The sequence below is a fragment of the Cryptomeria japonica genome, chromosome 3 (genome assembly GCF_030272615.1).
Source record: "Cryptomeria japonica chromosome 3, Sugi_1.0, whole genome shotgun sequence".
In the NCBI taxonomy this organism is placed as follows: Eukaryota; Viridiplantae; Streptophyta; class Pinopsida; order Cupressales; family Cupressaceae; genus Cryptomeria; species Cryptomeria japonica.
The window spans coordinates 30730945-30748931 of record NC_081407.1 but is presented as its reverse complement, the minus strand read 5'-3'; the positions used below and the strand labels follow the sequence as shown (position 1 = coordinate 30748931).

Sequence of the window (17987 nt, the reverse complement as noted above, 5' to 3'; positions counted from 1 at the left end):
TGATGATGTTACCCTCGATGATGTTTCAGAGAAGCTTGATGATGAGGATTCTCCTTTCCCTCCTCGTATAGCTTTGGTTGCTTAAGTTTTTCGTGGGTTTGACCCTTGATATTTTGTTCTTTTGTTAAACCTTGTGAGTGTGTCATCTACCACCTTATCTTTTTTTTGTGAATATTGTACTATTTCTTTTTTTTTTTTAATATAAATTTAATAAAAATCATTCATAAAAAAAATTGCGAATCAAAATTAAAATGTTTATCTAACAATTTATAATGATTTCTTTAAATATATCAAAAATAATTTAAAAATGTTATTTTTATTGAATATGTTGATAAAAAATACTTTTAAATTCAACATTTGAAATTCTTATATGTGAAATTTTGTTTATTTATGCTCTCACCATTTCTCAATTTTTACTATTTTTGAATTCTTACAAATGACATGCAAAGGAGAATGATTTATCTTGTGCATTGAAAAGAATCTACTTTACACAACTCATTTTGCCGTCCATTGGTTTGGTTGTATCGAAAATACAACTAGAACTTATTTTTTCTTGCCCCACCTCAGCAAATTCCATTCCCGTACTTCGCTGCATGTGCACATACTTAAATTAATCATATTATACTGATAAAAATATTAAAACTCAAAAAAATTGTTTTAAATCTGGAGAAAATCTTTACATAAATTTTTTTCTGCAAAATCTAAACGTAATTTTTTTTAATCTTCACCGTAAACATCAAGTCCAATTTCACATAAACTTATTAGAGACGCTCTCTACAGCATTTATTACTTGCTCTGTACGCCAGATTACGTATGTCTAAAGGCAAAGACCTGCCCATATTATTTTTATACCACATGAATCAATGCCACGTGGAATTTAATGGCGCCATTAATGGTGGTCGGTGATTAGTATCGCCGAATTTTCTTAGTCAAGGTGTTCTTCAGTTTTTCCCCACACAACGGTCACATTTTACAGTTTTGCAGCGCACATTTATCTTTGAGAGGTTACTGGAGAGTTTGGAGAAAATCTTCCACTGCCTACCTGCTAAACAAAGCTACAAGATTAAACAAAGAATAATCATAGCTAATTGCAGACAACTGTTTCAGAAACGAATCATTGCTGCGGCCAAAAAAGCAGATACAATTCGCTTTACTTTCCGACATTCTCTTCTTCAGCAACTCGCCCAGAGTAAGTAGAATTGTTTTATTCTTCATTAAGATTTGTATCTGTACAAAATTGTATTGTTGCTGTCTGTGCATGCTTTATGCTTATCCGAAAGGAAAAGAGAAATTCAGGCCAGAAACGAGATGATTTTAAATTTACAAGCAGTAATTTTCTTTCGAGGTGAAAATTTCATGCTAGGATTCTGAAATGAAAATTTACATTACGCGGTCAAATTGCAACACAAATCTTGTGAGATTGATTTGGATTCTTGATTGAACTAGAATGTTCTTTTCCAAGTTTTGGATGTTCACTAATAAGAACATCAGAACGAAGAAGAAGAATAAAAAGTTTACTATCTTGTAAATTCAAATCTCGTGAGATTGATTTGACTTTCTGGATTGACCTGTAGCAGTATTCTGTTCCACTGTTTGGAGCCTCACGAATGAACTCCTCACGGAAAGAACAGACCAAAAATAATTAATCTTTAAGTACAAATCTCGTGAGATTGATTTGACTTAGTAGTATTCTTTTCCAACATTTCAAGTCTCAAAAATCTGCTCATCACGGAAAGAGATAATTCGCTAAGGTATCTTCTATAAACACCTATTAACGATGCTCTACACGGTGGAAAATAATAGTGTTCCACACTTGAATACAAAAATCATTATCTGAATTTAGATTTCCAACAGAACAGAAATCCTAATATTAAAAATAATGATTCCTGACCACTGCTCTGGTTCTGCTTCCACCGAATTTAACACTGTTCTCAAATTTTAGCAATGTACAGGACTTAACGTTCTACAATTTTTCTCTGAAGAGAAAATGTAAGAAGAAAACTTTTCAGTTCCGATACTTGCTATACAGAAAACACATTGTGATAACAAATATTATTTGAGCTCTAAATGGATTTAGATTCATCAATTATTTCGAGTTTTAGGAAATTATACGAAGCAAATTGTAAAACACAAAAAGAGCAAATTATATGGCCACGGCAATGCGCACATTAAATCTAAAATATTATTTTAAACTTTATAGAAAACAGTTTATCACTAGTCCTCTGTGAACGATGAAGAATTTCTACAGAAAAGATTATACGCCACTTAATATTCACGAGCTCATTCTGACCAAAAATCATTGGATTTGCATTAAAAACCTGCAATAGCAAAGCATTGTTGAAAATGCGATTTGAATGCTGAAAGATTTGTGCAAGGCTTTAGATTTATCAATTTGGGATTCTACAGAACTTTACATACGCATTCTTTCAAATGGAAAATCCGACAGAATTTGCTCAAAATCTTCTTGCGATATGGAAACAAATGAAGTAAAAAATATAATGAATTATGAATTTATCAATTCAGAATTCTACAAGGCTCTCCATTTATAATATCATATATATTTCAGGCAATTCTCAAATCCGACTGGACTTGTTCGAAAACCTGCAAAATAACGTCATGATATTCCTCTGAGTTGAGAAAAATGTAGCAATGCAAAAGCTCTTTAAGGTCCTGAGCATCTCTAATATCGTTTTCCATTATCATCTCTACCATGGACTCTCTGAAGTCTCTTCGAGGATCATACGAGGATTTAGCAATGGCGACGCTTTCTGAGATCTTATTGCTTCCTTCGCTACTTGCAAAATTAGCCGCTGCTCTCCACTTCTCGCCATTTTTTGGCCTCAAACTAGCCCGCTGCCTATCAATTTTGGGGCGGGCGTAACAGTCTCCTCTTACTTCATTCAATTCCTGGTCATTAATCGCCCCATGCAATAAATTACTGCTGTCTGAATCATCATTTGCATGAAATTCTGGAAAAAGCTGTACATCTTTTGCATTCGAGGTTAAATTTGAAAGCCTTGCATTCTTCTTCTTCTTCTTGGAGCCTTTTTCTTCGATCATCTGGCTCAGCTTGGCCTGCACCTGCGCATGAGCAGCCACATCACTTGGCCTGAATAAAGTCGCCTTGGTTTCCATCAAATCCTCTTCAGAAAAATCAATCTTCATATCCAAGACAACACGATCGGATTGTCTCACGAAAGGCGTCTGCAAATGTCCAGCTTCAATTTTTTCTTCTTCTTCTTCTTGGCTCCAGATATCCACGTCCAACAGGCTACTCTCATCTAGCCCCTCAATGGAGTCTGAGATGCTCAATCTACAGCTGCAGCAAAACGCAGAACATCTTCTCCCACTATTACTATTAATACCAGGCTGGATTTTCCGGGGTTCGAACCCTCCGTCCTTCACAGCTCCAACAGAACATCTTTCAACATTAAAATTGATATTATCATTACAGTTCAAGGCCGGACGCCGTAGGGATTCGAACCCGAACCTCTCTTCTTGCACGGCGCTGTCAAAAGAAACCTTAGCAGCGCAATTGGAATATTCCTTCTTGCTCTGCTGAATTATTCCTTTATTTCTTTCCCTCAAATTTTCCATGTTTCTTATGCACTCAGGGTTTCCAGGCTTCGCCATTTCAATAACCTGCAAATTCTTCTTGAAAACCTTCTTTTTTTTACCAAGCAAGCTTTTCTTCGCATTTGGCGCGATGGCGACTCTGTAGCTGCAGCCTGCTGAGACTCTCGTCTCAATTAGTGTAGAACAAAGCTGAGGCTTATTACGCCTAGCCACACTATTGCTTTTACTGTGCAACAATTTACCTTTATTCTTGGGAATCTTCTCATCCTTTTCATGGTTTGGGCCCCCGGGAGAATCGTACCCCTGACCTGCCCCTCTTTGCGAAGAAGAAGAAGAAGCAGCAAACTCGTGGTAGTAGCCCCTTCTGGGCAGGCTAATCGTTCTTTCAATCTTAATATCTTTATTATTTCCAGGCTGTGGATTATTGGGGCTTTTTCTGGCAAAATCTCTGAGCTTGTACAGCATTATTCTGAACCCAGATTTCCCCATGATTCCCCAACAAATTTCAAACACTACCTCTCTGGCATTTTACAGTGAAGCAGCTTTCATAACATGGAAGCCCATATTTCTGCTATTTATCTGCGTGGATTGAAGAGGAAGGAAACATTGGGGTCCCAGCAGAAAGATATATATTCAATGTATATATGCACTATTGGGAGATTGCTTCAAGATTGGCTATGGTGATGGCTCTGCTGAGTGGGGCTGAGAGATATGATTGCCTTCAGGCATGTTAATTGAGTTCAATTTCTTTTTTCATCCTTCTGCAGACATATGTTCAGGATTCAGAAAAAAACAGAAGTATAAGAAACTAGGGAATGTTCCCATGGTGGATAATTATGGTCATTGCATAAAGCAGTAAAAACGGTCTTCTGTCACTACATTTATTGAGGTCTAAGATAACGAGTGGTAAAGTACTTGGAATTTGACCTTCCTTGTCTTTATATTGGCATTTTACGGCTTCCCTAGTTAGGCTGTTTGTCAAGAGAGAGTCTATTTTGTCTGTTATAGATGATTAATGCAAATTGTAACTCTAGTTATTGGCTACACGATATTTCGTTCTATAGAAATAGAAAATTAATAAATAAAATGTTCATGTAGATGTGTCGGTAAACTCCCCTCTCTGTACTCACAACGAAAGGGTTCTTTGGTCCCAACAACTTTTCAGGAAGGGAAAGACCATTTCTACCTAGTTGGTGGATAGTAACGTATCCACGATGATTTGGAGATTTTTTATTAGAATTTTTGTGTGGACCTTTTGAAGTTACAGAATAATTAGGAATACCTCTCAAAAGCTTTTTGAACTCTCTCGTTAATTGAATCGTGTAGGGGAAGATGTATTTACATATATTTAAATATAAGTTGGGATTTCACATAATAAATGTTTGAATTAATGTTAAACAAATGAAATAAATTAAATATAGTATTTAGTTTAAAATTTTATGATGAAAATATATCGTGAAAGGTGGTAGATATTGATTTGTCAAGGTTCTAGAATTTAACATTGATTAGATGATTAGTTCAAAATTTACAAAATGATGCGTCTTTTGGTCTAATTTAGATCCGCACTTGTATAATTGAATTTGTTTTTGGACTTGAAATTGTACATGTGAATTAATTAGTAGAAATTTGGTTATTAGATTTTGTTTGCTTTGAACTTTTAATGTGTAAATTTGATAAGAAATTGGTGATTTTTACAAAAATCCTTGAGTATTATTTCAATTGCAAGGGTCATGTCTAAAACAAAATGCTTAGATGACCAATTCAACAGCTTTGAAACAATGATTGAGTATAATAAACAATTATGCAATAGATTATAGATAATATATGTTGATGTATATATTGGAATAATTTGTAATTAATCTTTGTAAATATCCCTACATTGTTAAGATGTCCTTAATTTTTTGCATGGTTTACAATGAATGAACATACGTCTTTATATGCAATAACTAATTTGTAAAGAGTAGAATGTTATTCCTAAAGTTATCATTGACAAATATATATAGTTATATTGATCTATAATTGGAGAAAACTTTAAAGGTGTAAGGTTGAAATTGAATGCCTTGGAATTTCAACATTACAAGTTGGCATCATTTTTGCGTCCACCTTTATAGCATATTCTTAGAGACCACTTAACCTTGATTTGACCTATGTCCTACCCTTGGTGCTAGTGTGGTTTAGTGTTCTTGTTTATTTAATCCTTTTCTTTATGGTTGAATGTGTTCCATGTGGTCTTGGGACATCATGTTTTATAATGTCAACTTTTGGGCTCTATTGTACTTAGATGTTAGGGTGTACATTTGTGTATGTGTTGTCATCCCCAATAGTATAGTCATATGACAATCATATCTTGCCAAATTTATAAGTCCCAGTTGCCATGATTTCTTGTGAGTGAGTCACTCCAAGCCATTGGAAAAAATGAACCATATATTGATTATGTTGGTATTTTGGTATGGTTTTGTCATTGATGTCAACACCTGCTAAATACACCTACTTTGGAGATCCAGCAACATTCACTGGCAATCAGTAAACTGTTCAAACAATCACCGGTATATGGTTAATCGACAGGATATAATGTTCACCGGTACCTGCATTGACATGGAAGACACTTGGTAATGTCGAAGACATCATGTGGACACCTTACTTTGAAGTAATAATCATTGGTATATTCTTATTTGCATATTTGCTTTTACCGGCAAATAGGTCCAAGTTATCTAGGGTTACACCGACAGGTTTATCTTTTCCAGATCAGCATGGCACACTATGGAAATGATTTATTATTGTTGTAAATGCATTAAGCCGACATGTTCAATTGGTTATTGCATCGGATATTGTATTATTTGTAAAATGTTTTATTGTAATATCTTGTAGAGCCAACCTACTAAAATTGGTCTTAGGGTATGGTATAAATGTAAGATCTTATTTGTAAGATCAAGTGTGGAATGCGAAAAATATTTAAGGAAGGATATATGCGAGATCAAGCAGAGATATACACGAAGACATCATTTGAAGGTGAAGCTAGGTTTTTGTAGAAGCATATCAACATTACACCGGTATTGAATCCAACATATGAAGATGCTATTTTGTGCAGTACATTCTCATTGGATTTAACCATCCAACTGTAGTCAGTGTGACTCCCATCTGTGATTGAGCAGTGAGCTCTAGGCTGTTGGCCTTTCTGCATGTGCAGACCCCTCTTTGTACACTTACTATCTGTAGTAGTATCATCTGATTGTGGGTAAGGTTTCCCACCGTGGTTTCTCCCCTTACAGGGTTTCCACGTACAAATATTTGTGTCATGTGTTGTGGATGACTTTATGTTTATGTTTCATGCATTAACTCTTACCGATATAAGCAATTTTCTGTTAACATTGTTTACTGGCATGCTTAACTATTTTATCGATACTAAGCATTAAGTTGGTTAATAAGATTTTGGTTTGAATTTATTGGACAACTGATTCACCCCCCCTCTCAGTTGTCCCCGGGACCTACAGATTATTGTACTTCCTCTCATTATTCTAGTTTTTGAATTGAAAAGTTCTTTCTACAACATACTCAATAGTACCAATAAATAATTTTCTTGAGAAAAGACACTTTTTTCATAACAATTCTTTTAATAATACTTTCTACTCTTTAGTTTTGTACTTCAACATTCATGATGTTTTGGATTAAGGCAAAAACAGGTTTTGAAGGGGCCCTGAAACCCTTTACAAAGAGGATTCTAAAAGGTTTAGAATCAACACAACAAAACATAATCCAAAACAAAACATGCTGCAGAAGATAGAGCAATACATTTGGTAGCCATAGAGCCAACAAAAAACCAAACTAGCAACAAAAAACCAGTAGAAACCCACAGACCAACAACCAGACAGAGACATAACTAGAAAAGAAGAGAATATACATTACATGAGGCTCTTAAGGGTCTCATCAACCTCAGCCTCCAGAAGACTCATTTTGTTAGCAACAGACCTAAGTTCTTTATGGTCCAAAGTCTGAGTAGTAGCTTTCTTCTTCAAGTTCCCCCTGGTCCGCTTATAAGGGCCAGAATCCACCCGAGTATTATCTTTGTCCTCATCCATACTGACCAGCATCTTGTCTTGACCTTCAAGATTATTCACCATGATATTCATAGCATTAACAATCTTCTTGACAATTCAGTGACTATTGGACATTATGGTCATGAGAGTAGCCTAGATTTTCTTGTAATTCTCCTCAACAATGGAGAATTGATCTTCAAACCCTTTCTTCATATGATCAATGCCAGCGGTAGCTCTGTTAATACAATCCACAACAATTTTTTTCTCTTCCTCAGTCCATTGACCATCACCATTTTGTTTATCTTGACAGGTAGGAGTGGGCATAGCTTCCAACTTGCTTCCCAAAGCCCTCTGGTTAATTTTGACCTCTTTGAGTTCATTGAAGAACCACTTAAAAAGGCTAAAAGTATCAATAGCATGATCTCTATCCATGCCCATGATGTCCACATAATCCTCCCTTTTGTCACTAAGCTCAACACTCTTAGGATGAAGGTCCTTCTAAGAAGCAGCACCATTAGTATTCTCTTGATTAGGAAACGAAAGGGGAATATCAAAATTCTGACAACCAGGCTTTGGGCTAACTCTCAAATTGGCCACATTATCCTCAAAATTCCCTCTACGACCTTCGAAAGTAGATTCCTCATTACCAGTGGAGGTAGAAGAGGAGGAAATAACAACCTGCTTCATACCCTTCTTTCCCTTACCCTTAACTGATATAGCTTCAGGGGAATTCTTATTTTTAGTTTTTTTAGGAGGAGAGAAAGATTCATCCTCTGACTTTGAGGAGGACTCCTTTTCTTCAGACTCCCCAAAACTGGTATTATCGTCAGAAGAAGTGGAGATATAAGAAGAAGGGGTAGGAAGGGCCTAAACATACTTATCAATTAACACCAACAACCCTTCATGAAGAATAGGGTATTTAACAAGATTCTTCCTATGATCTCTGAAACTAGCCCAAAGGGATGACATCAATAAGTAAGGAAGAGAAACCCTAACATTATGGCAGAAGTGATTTAACAAAACAAAATGGTCACCATAAACCCTAGTGAAATGCCCATCCAGAGTAAAATAATCCATAATTACCTTAAGGAGTTTGGCCTAGATGTCCTTGAGAACACTAATATCATAATAACTGGTCGTCTTCTTCACTAGCTTCCCATTTTCCTTCTCCGATTTCGGGAAGTTCTGCATTGCAATGTCAGTATGTCTTGTCCTCGTAATATTTCATACCATCAAAGGAAAGGCTCGTGACTTCAGCTATCAAGTTCTCATCCATAGTAATTTTATTCCCATGCAAGATAATAGTTCCTTCCTTCCAATGCTTATCGAAATAAGCAATAACATATTTGTTAACCCCCTGGAACTTTTGAATATAGGGAGTGACACCCCCTCTCACCAACAACTTCTAGATTTTATGGCTCTTCTTTAGTTGCTCGCAGCTTGGAGGCTCAACCCGCTTCCTAGCTCCCCCCACGATGCTCAAAAGATTCATATACAAAAATAACAAGCAGAAGGGAAAACCACCCACAAAGCATGCGAAATAATAGCCCCGTAATTACATCGCCTGCAACCAACACATACCAAAATGATAAAAAAAGGCGATCTTTCTAGAATCACTACGAGTAATAAAAGAAACATTACACATTGTCCTTACTGCCTCAAATTGTGTCATGAAGGATGAGCATGTATAGTTCCACACCCACCCTTTCCTTATTGGTCAATGTAACTTGGCTAGCACTACTAACCCCTTTATCATCGAGGTAGTCAACAACAACATTAGACTCCCTATAAATATGTGATATAATGCATTTTTCAAGAGATTTAATAATATCCCTCGCCTTATTAATTCATAGCTCCACATTCCAAGAAGGTTTGGATATACCTTTGAGATATTGTATAATATTTTTAGAATCACCCTCAATCCAATCATGTTTGAAGTTATGTTGCTTAGCAAGGTTAAGACCTTGGAAGGCCCCAATGGCTTCAACTAGGTGGTTAGATTGATTCCCAAGGGGAGTGCAACCATTGATACTAACATACCATTATGAACCATTCATGATGTTAAATAGTCCTATCACCTTCATATCACTGCCATTGTTGCTCTTCAATTTATTGATGTATTGCAACACTACTATTGTTGCTCTTTGTATAAACTTACATTTTTTATATCACATTATAACTTGAGGGTTTCATATCCCATTTCCACGTATACAAACACGCACACAAGGGTCCCTCAAACTTAGACCCTAATTCCAATAGGCTAAACCCTTAACAATATATACTTTAACATAAACTCTATACCTTCCACACTAAACCCTATTCCTCAACCATAAATGCTATCCCTCAATCATGGGCCCTAAGGCCTATATAATAAACTCTTGACCATATACACTCAACCCTAAACCCCATACCTTCAAACCTAAATCACAAATCCTTATACCATCAATCATAAAATCCCATCCCTTAACCCTAGACCTAAAATCCAATAGGCTAAAAATTTAACCATATATACTAAACCCTAAACTTTGTACCCTTGGCTCTATCCCTCAACCCTAGGCCCTAAGCCCTATACATTAAACACTCAAGGTCATATACACTCAAACCTAAACCCTATCCCTCAATCTCGGGCCCTAAGGCATATATGATAAACCCTCAATCCTATACACTCAACACTCATCCTTAAACCCTAAACCCTTAATCCTAAACCAAATCCCTCAAACCTAGGCCCTAGAACCTATATGCTAAAACCTCAACCATATACAATCAATCATGTACCCTATACCCCCAATCCTAAATATTATACCATATACAAGCTCAAACCTGAATCCTATAAAGAGTTCCTAGGCCCAAATGCCTATACACTAAACCCTCAACCCTATACACTCAACCATAAACCCTAAACCTTAAATCTTAAACCCTATCCCTCAACCCTTGGTCTTAAAGCTTATAAGCTAAATGTTTAACCTTATGCAGTCAACTCTAAACCCTTTACCATCAACCCTAAACCCCTTTCCTCAACCCTAAATCCTAAAGCCTATACGATAAACCCTCAACCATATATACTAAATCCTCAAAGCTAAACCATTTTCCTCAACCCTAGGTCCTCAAGCTTATATGTTAAACCCTCAAGCCTATATCCTAAACCATATAGCTCAACCCTAGGCCTTAAAGATTAAAAGATAGAAACCCTTAACCATATACACTTAACCCTATACCCTATATCCTAAACCATATAGCTCAACCCTAGGCCTTAAACCTATCGCTCAACCCTATGTCATAAAGCCTATACACTAAACCCTCAACCATATACACTAAAACCTATACCCTAAACCCTTTCCCTCAACTAAATCTTATATGATAAACACTCAACTATATGCACTAAACCCTAAACTTTATAGGTTCATAACCATAAACCCTATATTGTCCATCCTAAAACCTATCATTTATATCAAAAACCCTAAATCCTAGGACCTAAAGCCAATAGGTTAAACCCTTAACCATATACTCAATGTTAAATTCTATACCCTTAACCTTGAAACCTATATCCTATACCATCAACCTTAAGCCCTATAGCCTATGCCCTCAACCCTAGGCCCTAAATCCTATAGGCTAAACCCTCAACCCTATACTATATACCCTCTTGAATCTAAACCCTATCCCTCAATTTTGGGCCCTAAGGACTATGTAATAAAACTATTACAAATATGTGTTCTTGTTCTCATTGATGTCAAACTTGTTAATCTAGATGAGCATTTTGGTTATAGTTTGTGGTTTGAATGTGGTCTAGTATATTATAGTTATAGTGAGATTTTAGTATGGTCATGTGGATGTATGGAGTCTATTTGTCGTTGCTCGAGAAGGCTTTTAATGATGTATCTTGAAGTTTCTAGAGATTTGGTGTTGGTTTATAGGATCCACAATTGATGTTTAGTCAAGTTTAAATATTCAGGTGTCAGTGTACAGGATTGTGTTGCATTCCTATACTTGCCAATATTCTGGTGATGTGGTTCAATTATTTAGTATTAATAGTTTTTGTTCCAAAATACTTGTCCACACACACACACAAAGGACTTCTTGGTGCAAGCTATGGAGTAATGAAGTATTACTCAGCTTCCCAAGGTGGGTCCCATGGTTCTCTATCTTACAATGTCCCTCAAACCAATGTTTTTGCTCTCAGATCACTGAGCAAAATGGTTTAGGGATGGCAAATGTAAGAATGAGGGATACTTTGTTAGATTTTAGTATGAGATGCATCCTAAGCTATGCATGATTCTAGAAATGCAATAAACTAGGTGATAAGATGACAAGGTTAGTATGAGTACTATCCTAACATGATATATTAGTCTATGATTGAGCTAAATGATAAAGAAAGTATTCTAAACATGCATATTTAGACTAATTCCTGATTTCAAAGAGGCTAAAATGATGAGCATAAAAATGATATATGAAAGCTTGAATGTATTTGAGCATAAGTGTGATACTACAAATTTGAGGGATCAATTTTTGCGACTAGCTTAATGGTGTGTGCTAGCATATAATGTCGGAACTTCTGAGATGCGAAGACCACTCTTAGGCAAGCTTTTTCAATGAATGTATAGTTGAGTTCATAGCCATTCAATGTCCTACTGATGTAATATATGGCGCGTTCCTTCCCTTGTTGATCTTCTTGTGCCAATAGTGCCCCCAGCGATATATCTGTTGTTGAGATATATAGGATAAGTGGCTTTCCTGCGACTGGTGGTACTAGAACTGGTGGATTCATCAGGTACTGTTTGATTTGGTAAAAAGATTCTGCACACTTGGTCTCCCATTTGAATGGTACATTTTTGTGTAGTAAATGGTTAAATGGTAGACTTTTATCTGCTAGCTGAGTGATGAATCGCCTTGAAGTCGTCCTTGTAGAGATCTAAGTTGACTGATATTCTTTGGTGGTGGCATGTCCATAATGGCTTGTACCTTTGCTGGATCTACTTCAATACCTTTAGCTGAGACAATGTAGCCTAGTAACTTACCTGATGTCACCCCGAAGACACACTTCTTAGGGTTGAGCCTGACTTGGAATTTATCCAATCGATCAAAGAACTTTGTTAGGATGCCAAGATGTTCTGCTCTGGTGAAGGATTTAGCTAGTAAATCATCCACATAGTCTTCCATAAATGTGTGCATCATGTCATCGAATATTGTTGTCATTGCTTTTTGATAAGTGGCCCTTGCATTCTTTAAGCCAAAAGGCATAACATTCCAACAGTACGTTCCCAAAGGATAGGTGAACGCGGTTTTATCTTGATCTTCTGGGGCTATTTTGATTTGATTATAGCCTGAGAAATCGTCCATTAGTGAGAGCATTACATGGCATGCTGTGAGATCTATAATTATGTCAATACTGGGCAGAGGAAAGTCATCTTTTGGACAAGCTTTGTTGATGTCTTTGAAGTCAGTGCATATTATGATACTACCATCTGGTTTTGATATCGGAACGATGTTGGAAATCCATTCTGCATACTCAATGGGTCAGATGAATCCGACATCTAATAGTTTCTTTAGTTTAGTTTTGACCATGAGTGCCACCTGTGGATTCATCTTTCATAGCTTTTGCTTGTCTGGTTTAACTCCTGAAGAGATGGACAAGTGATGCATGATTAAGTGTGGATCCACTACAGGCATATCAGCATAGGACCAAGCAAAGTTAATTTGCTGTTCTTTAAAGAAGATGATGAATGCTGATCTTTCTTCCTCTGTCAGAGATTCTGCAAGGTGTATGTTCCTGACTGCGTCCATGGTGCCAATGTTGATTGATTGAGTGGGCTCAATCAATATGGGTGATCACTCATGAAAGTGCTCAGGAAGAGTGTCAAGTCTCCCATCGTTAGGTGCCTTAAAAAGGTTTTCACCCTCAGATGCGTCCTTTATTTTTACATTTTTGTGATCTAGAGCTGCCATTGACTGGTTTTCAGCATCAGACCCTTTACTTGGTTCATTTTTGCGACTGAGAGACTTAGCACTCCCTGGTTTGTAGACATCATTACTTTGTTCATTGGTAGAGCCTATTTCTGGATTTATGATACATAGGTAATGGATAATAGATTCATCATCTGGGAAAATTGGTATATCATGGATTGCAGGTTCATCCTAGTTGATGAGGTCAGGAAAGACAAGCGGTAAGGAATCGTTAGGTGGATCTAGTTCGGCTATTGTGAGTGTTAGGACAGAGTTTTCATCGTGATTGTTCTTGGTTTTAAAGAAGTCCAGGATTTCATCGAGGTCTTCAATGGTATTATCTTCTGCATATACTTGTTCATAATGTTCTTGTTCGCTTTCCTTGGCGTCATAGATATTTTGTGGTCCAAATTCAAGAGGTCTATCTTCTGCGTTATGTTCTTCTTGAGAAAGAAATATAGAATCAGTATCATTAGGGATATCTGTAGTAGCATTGGAGCAGGTACCCCATTCATATTCATTGGGATCAGTCTCTGAGGCATCATCCCAGATTCTATCAGTGCTGTAAACTGGTATGTTGTATGGTGAAAACAAATCTTTGATGATAGATACCATTTTGATAGTTTTTGTTGATTCTGTGTTAGATCCGTCTTCTATTTTCTGTATTTGTTCATAGATTGTGCTTCTTCAGGGAGGAACAATGGTATCTGGAGATGATTTTATTATTTCTTGAGATATTGGTGTTTGAATATGAGCTACTGCTGCAGATATGGCCCTTTTGTGTTTTAGAAGCTTTTCCTGATATAACTTCTGATCTTGACATTCCCGTGCCTTGCGGATTGTTTCTGCTGATTCAAAGAGTGCTTCCTGCCCAGATTCTTCTTTGTACTTTGTTTTTACTTTCCATTGAGGTTTTGTAGTTAGGTGGGGTGGCCTTTTTAATAGGAAGGTGAGCTCACAACCCAGGCCTGCTTTGTTTCTATTGGGTTGTGAAGGAAGATTTATAGGTTTAGTGACTCCTTCCTTGCGTTTCCCAATAGGTCCTTTACCGCCATATCCCATTTGCTGCATGATTAAGTATCTTTTTCCATATAGGTGTGTAGGTAGAACAATGTCCAGAGAAACTACTCTATGATCTTCTTTCTCATCTTTGTATAACTAGCTAAGAATGTCCTTGTCTTTTGATTCATGTGCCAGAGTGCCCAATTGGATAAAGGTACCATCAAATTTGGTGATGGGTTGAGTGACCAGATGTGTCGATGTAGTGGGCAATCCATGAGATCTAGGTGATGTTGGCAATTTGGCTAAACATAAGGGCTCCAAAGAGTATTCTCCTATACCTTGGTCTTTGATTTGCATTTTCTGTTTGAAGCCTCCCCATAAGGAGTTGGATTTTGCTGTTTGTTGATCTGATGTTGAAGATCGCTGCTTTTCTCTATTATGAGGAACCAAACTGTCTTGGGCTACCCCCATTGCATTGCAATGTTGAAATGGATTGTGATCAGCAGATATGGAGACCTCTTGTCCGTCATAAGGAAATTTGACACACTGGTGATATGTGGAAGGTACTGCTTGCATTTCATGTATCCAGGGTCACCCTAATAAAATATTGTAGGTAAGGTTTATGTCCAAGACCTGACATATAGTATCCTTTTGTATTGGTCCCACTTGAATAGGTAATATCACAGTTCCTTTAGAGGATCTTTCCTCATCATCATATGCCTTGATGGTAATCTTTTTACAGGGATCAATAGATTCTTCTGAGAAGCCTAATGCATGGATAAGCTTTAAAGTACATATATTAAGTCCAGCTCCTCCATCTATTAAGACTCTTTTTACTCAGTGTTTGCAAACAATGACTTCAATATGGAGAGGAGTATTATGTGGATGGCTTAAGGAAGCATCGTCATGTTTTGAGAAGGTGAGGTTATGAGGTCCAGTCATATGGGCGACCATGGCTTGAAATCTGTCTGTATCCAAATTTTGAGGTACATTGGTTTCCAATAGCGCTTGTTCTAATATGTCTTTGTGCTTTGGTGATAGTTTCAACAATTCTAGTATAGATATCTGTGCTGGAGTTTTATGGAGTTGGCTAACCAAGTCATATTGGATTTTTGGTGTGGTAGTCGTAGGTGCAGTATGTCCTTTCAAGACATATTTCTGAGTTCGGGTTGTTACATTAACAGATTCATGATCACGCTTATCTCGGATGGTGATGACATTTACTTGATGATCTTCAGCGGATATGTGATTTATGGTGTTGTTGTAGATATGGTTGATACGAGCTCCGCGTGTATTATCGGAGGTTGAAGCGCCATCTTTGTTGTAATTTGGAAGAGGATTTTTAAAATTCCTCACTATCTTGCCCTCTGTTTTTGTGTTTTGGATCATGTGCCAAAATGGAGACTATATGCGCTATAGATTCATGATCACGCTTATCTCGGATGGTGATGACATTTACTTGATGATCTTCAATGGATATGTGATTTATGGTGTTGTTGTAGATATGGTTGATACGAGCTCCGCGTGTATTATCCAAGGTTGAAGCGCCATCTTTGTTGTAATTTGGAAGAGGATTTTTAAAATTCCTCACTATCTTGTCCTCTGCTATTGTGTTTTGGATTTTGGTGGACTTCTACAGTTTTTTTTTGATGTCATCTTGGGCATCTACAACTAATCTTAATTGTCTGCATTAAATATGGAGTAAAGTTATGGTGGTATCTTTGACAACTTTATCTTTTTGCATCTAACCTATAATATGTTGGTCCATGTGGTTGTGTGGGGATCTATGGGTGATGAGAGGATGGATTGGAAGGTGTGCCGACATGGTATGAATCCTCACATGTCTCATTTTTCCATTTGGATATGCATTGTAGTTTGTTTTGTTGACTGCTTGGTATTTACATGTTACACCTAATTAGGTCGACCTAATTGGTGTTCTTGAGGTTGTAGTTGGAATATAAAGGGTTGAATAATTTTGGAGAGAAATATAGAAGTTGTATGTGTTGTGAAAAGTACATGTGAAGCAATGCAATGGTTCAAAAGCATTGTCTAGCAGAGATGAAGAGAATTTCAGATATGTTTTTAATTGTGAACTAGTGATCAACATTACAGTGGATGCGGTTCTCTACAGTTCAACCCTATTGATATATTTGTATTTGGAGTATTGTATCTTGCCTTGAAGAAATGATCTTCAACGTTTGCAATTATCTTTTATATCTTTCCCTAAGGTTGTGCACCTTAGTCTCACAAGTCATCTCAGGGGTAGTGAGCTCCTTGTCCTTTGACCTAAATATTGTAGCTCAGTTATTCATATTGATGCTCTACAAAAAGGATTAGAATAGTGATGGAAACACAACAACAAAAGAAGCAAGTTCAAACGTTAGTGTTAGCAACAAAAGAGTATCCTAAGCAAGCATATCAAGAGAGATATTAAACATGAAATGGAAAACATGCAAATATGAAAGAGATAAACTACACTCCTCCAAATGCTAACCAAGATGTTCATAGCTGCTCCTCTCTTGTTCCTCTCCTCTCCAAGTTCCACATGAGTTTAGCTCTCAGCTTTGCACTACTATGGAAGTCTTATGGAGATTCAAGATTGAAGATGACTATGAAAATATGCAAAATGTAAGCTAAGAATGAGAAAACATGAGTTAATTAAGCTATTATCAATTTTAACCAAAAGACAATGTGGATTATGGTTTTACTCTAAAATGCTCTCTCAAATTCACTATAACTTAGATGCATACAATATTTCTGGATTATGGCTAGATGTGTGAAAATGAGAAATGAGAGCTCTATTTATAGGTAAAATAGGGCAATGGATGGTTGAGATTGAGTAATCTCAACAATGGTCAAGATTGATGGGTTTATGATCCATGTGAGGGTTTTCAATCCAATCCCAGGATGACAAATGTCATCATGAGATGGGTTAAGAGAAGAGGGAAGAAGCATTAAATGCTTGGCATGACTTGAAGGTTAACTTGGGAGGCAAGGTTAGTGTTGATTTGAATGAATAAAAGCCACTATCCAATAAATAATGCCTTTATCCAATGGATAAACTCTTGTGCAAGAGTTAGTGGGGATAACCATGGTCAAAACAATAAATGCTTGAAGAGACCCATGAGTCAAATGGAGGTTGAGTTAGAGGGAAAGTCTCTAACCATGTGGGCAAGTGAAATTAACCATAAATGGTTATGTAAGAGCCATTTATGGTCATGTAAGAGCCATTAGTGGTTTGGAAGACTTTAGGGGTTAACTTGTTGAATACATAAAGCATTAAATGATTTTCAAAGACTTTGAGGCTTTGAGAAGTGACTTCAAGTTGCTTAGGAATGTGACAATATTTAGGAGATGGATTAGGCTAATTAGGAGTGGTTAGAAGAATTTAGAAAATGGTTTAGAAGAGTCTAGAAGGAGATTTAGGATTGCAAGTGG

General features: G+C 36.8%; 1 protein-coding gene across 1 annotated transcript; it reads right to left on the bottom strand.

Moving 5' to 3' along the window:
- Window positions 1-2482: 2482 nt before the first annotated feature.
- On the bottom strand, window positions 2483-4627 carry LOC131066005 (uncharacterized). Its single transcript, XM_058000675.2, has one exon. The coding sequence runs from the start codon at window positions 4063-4065 to the stop codon at window positions 2563-2565; it is 1503 nt and encodes a 500-aa protein (XP_057856658.1). The 5' UTR covers window positions 4066-4627; the 3' UTR covers window positions 2483-2562.
- Between the last annotated feature and the right edge of the window lie 13360 nt (window positions 4628-17987).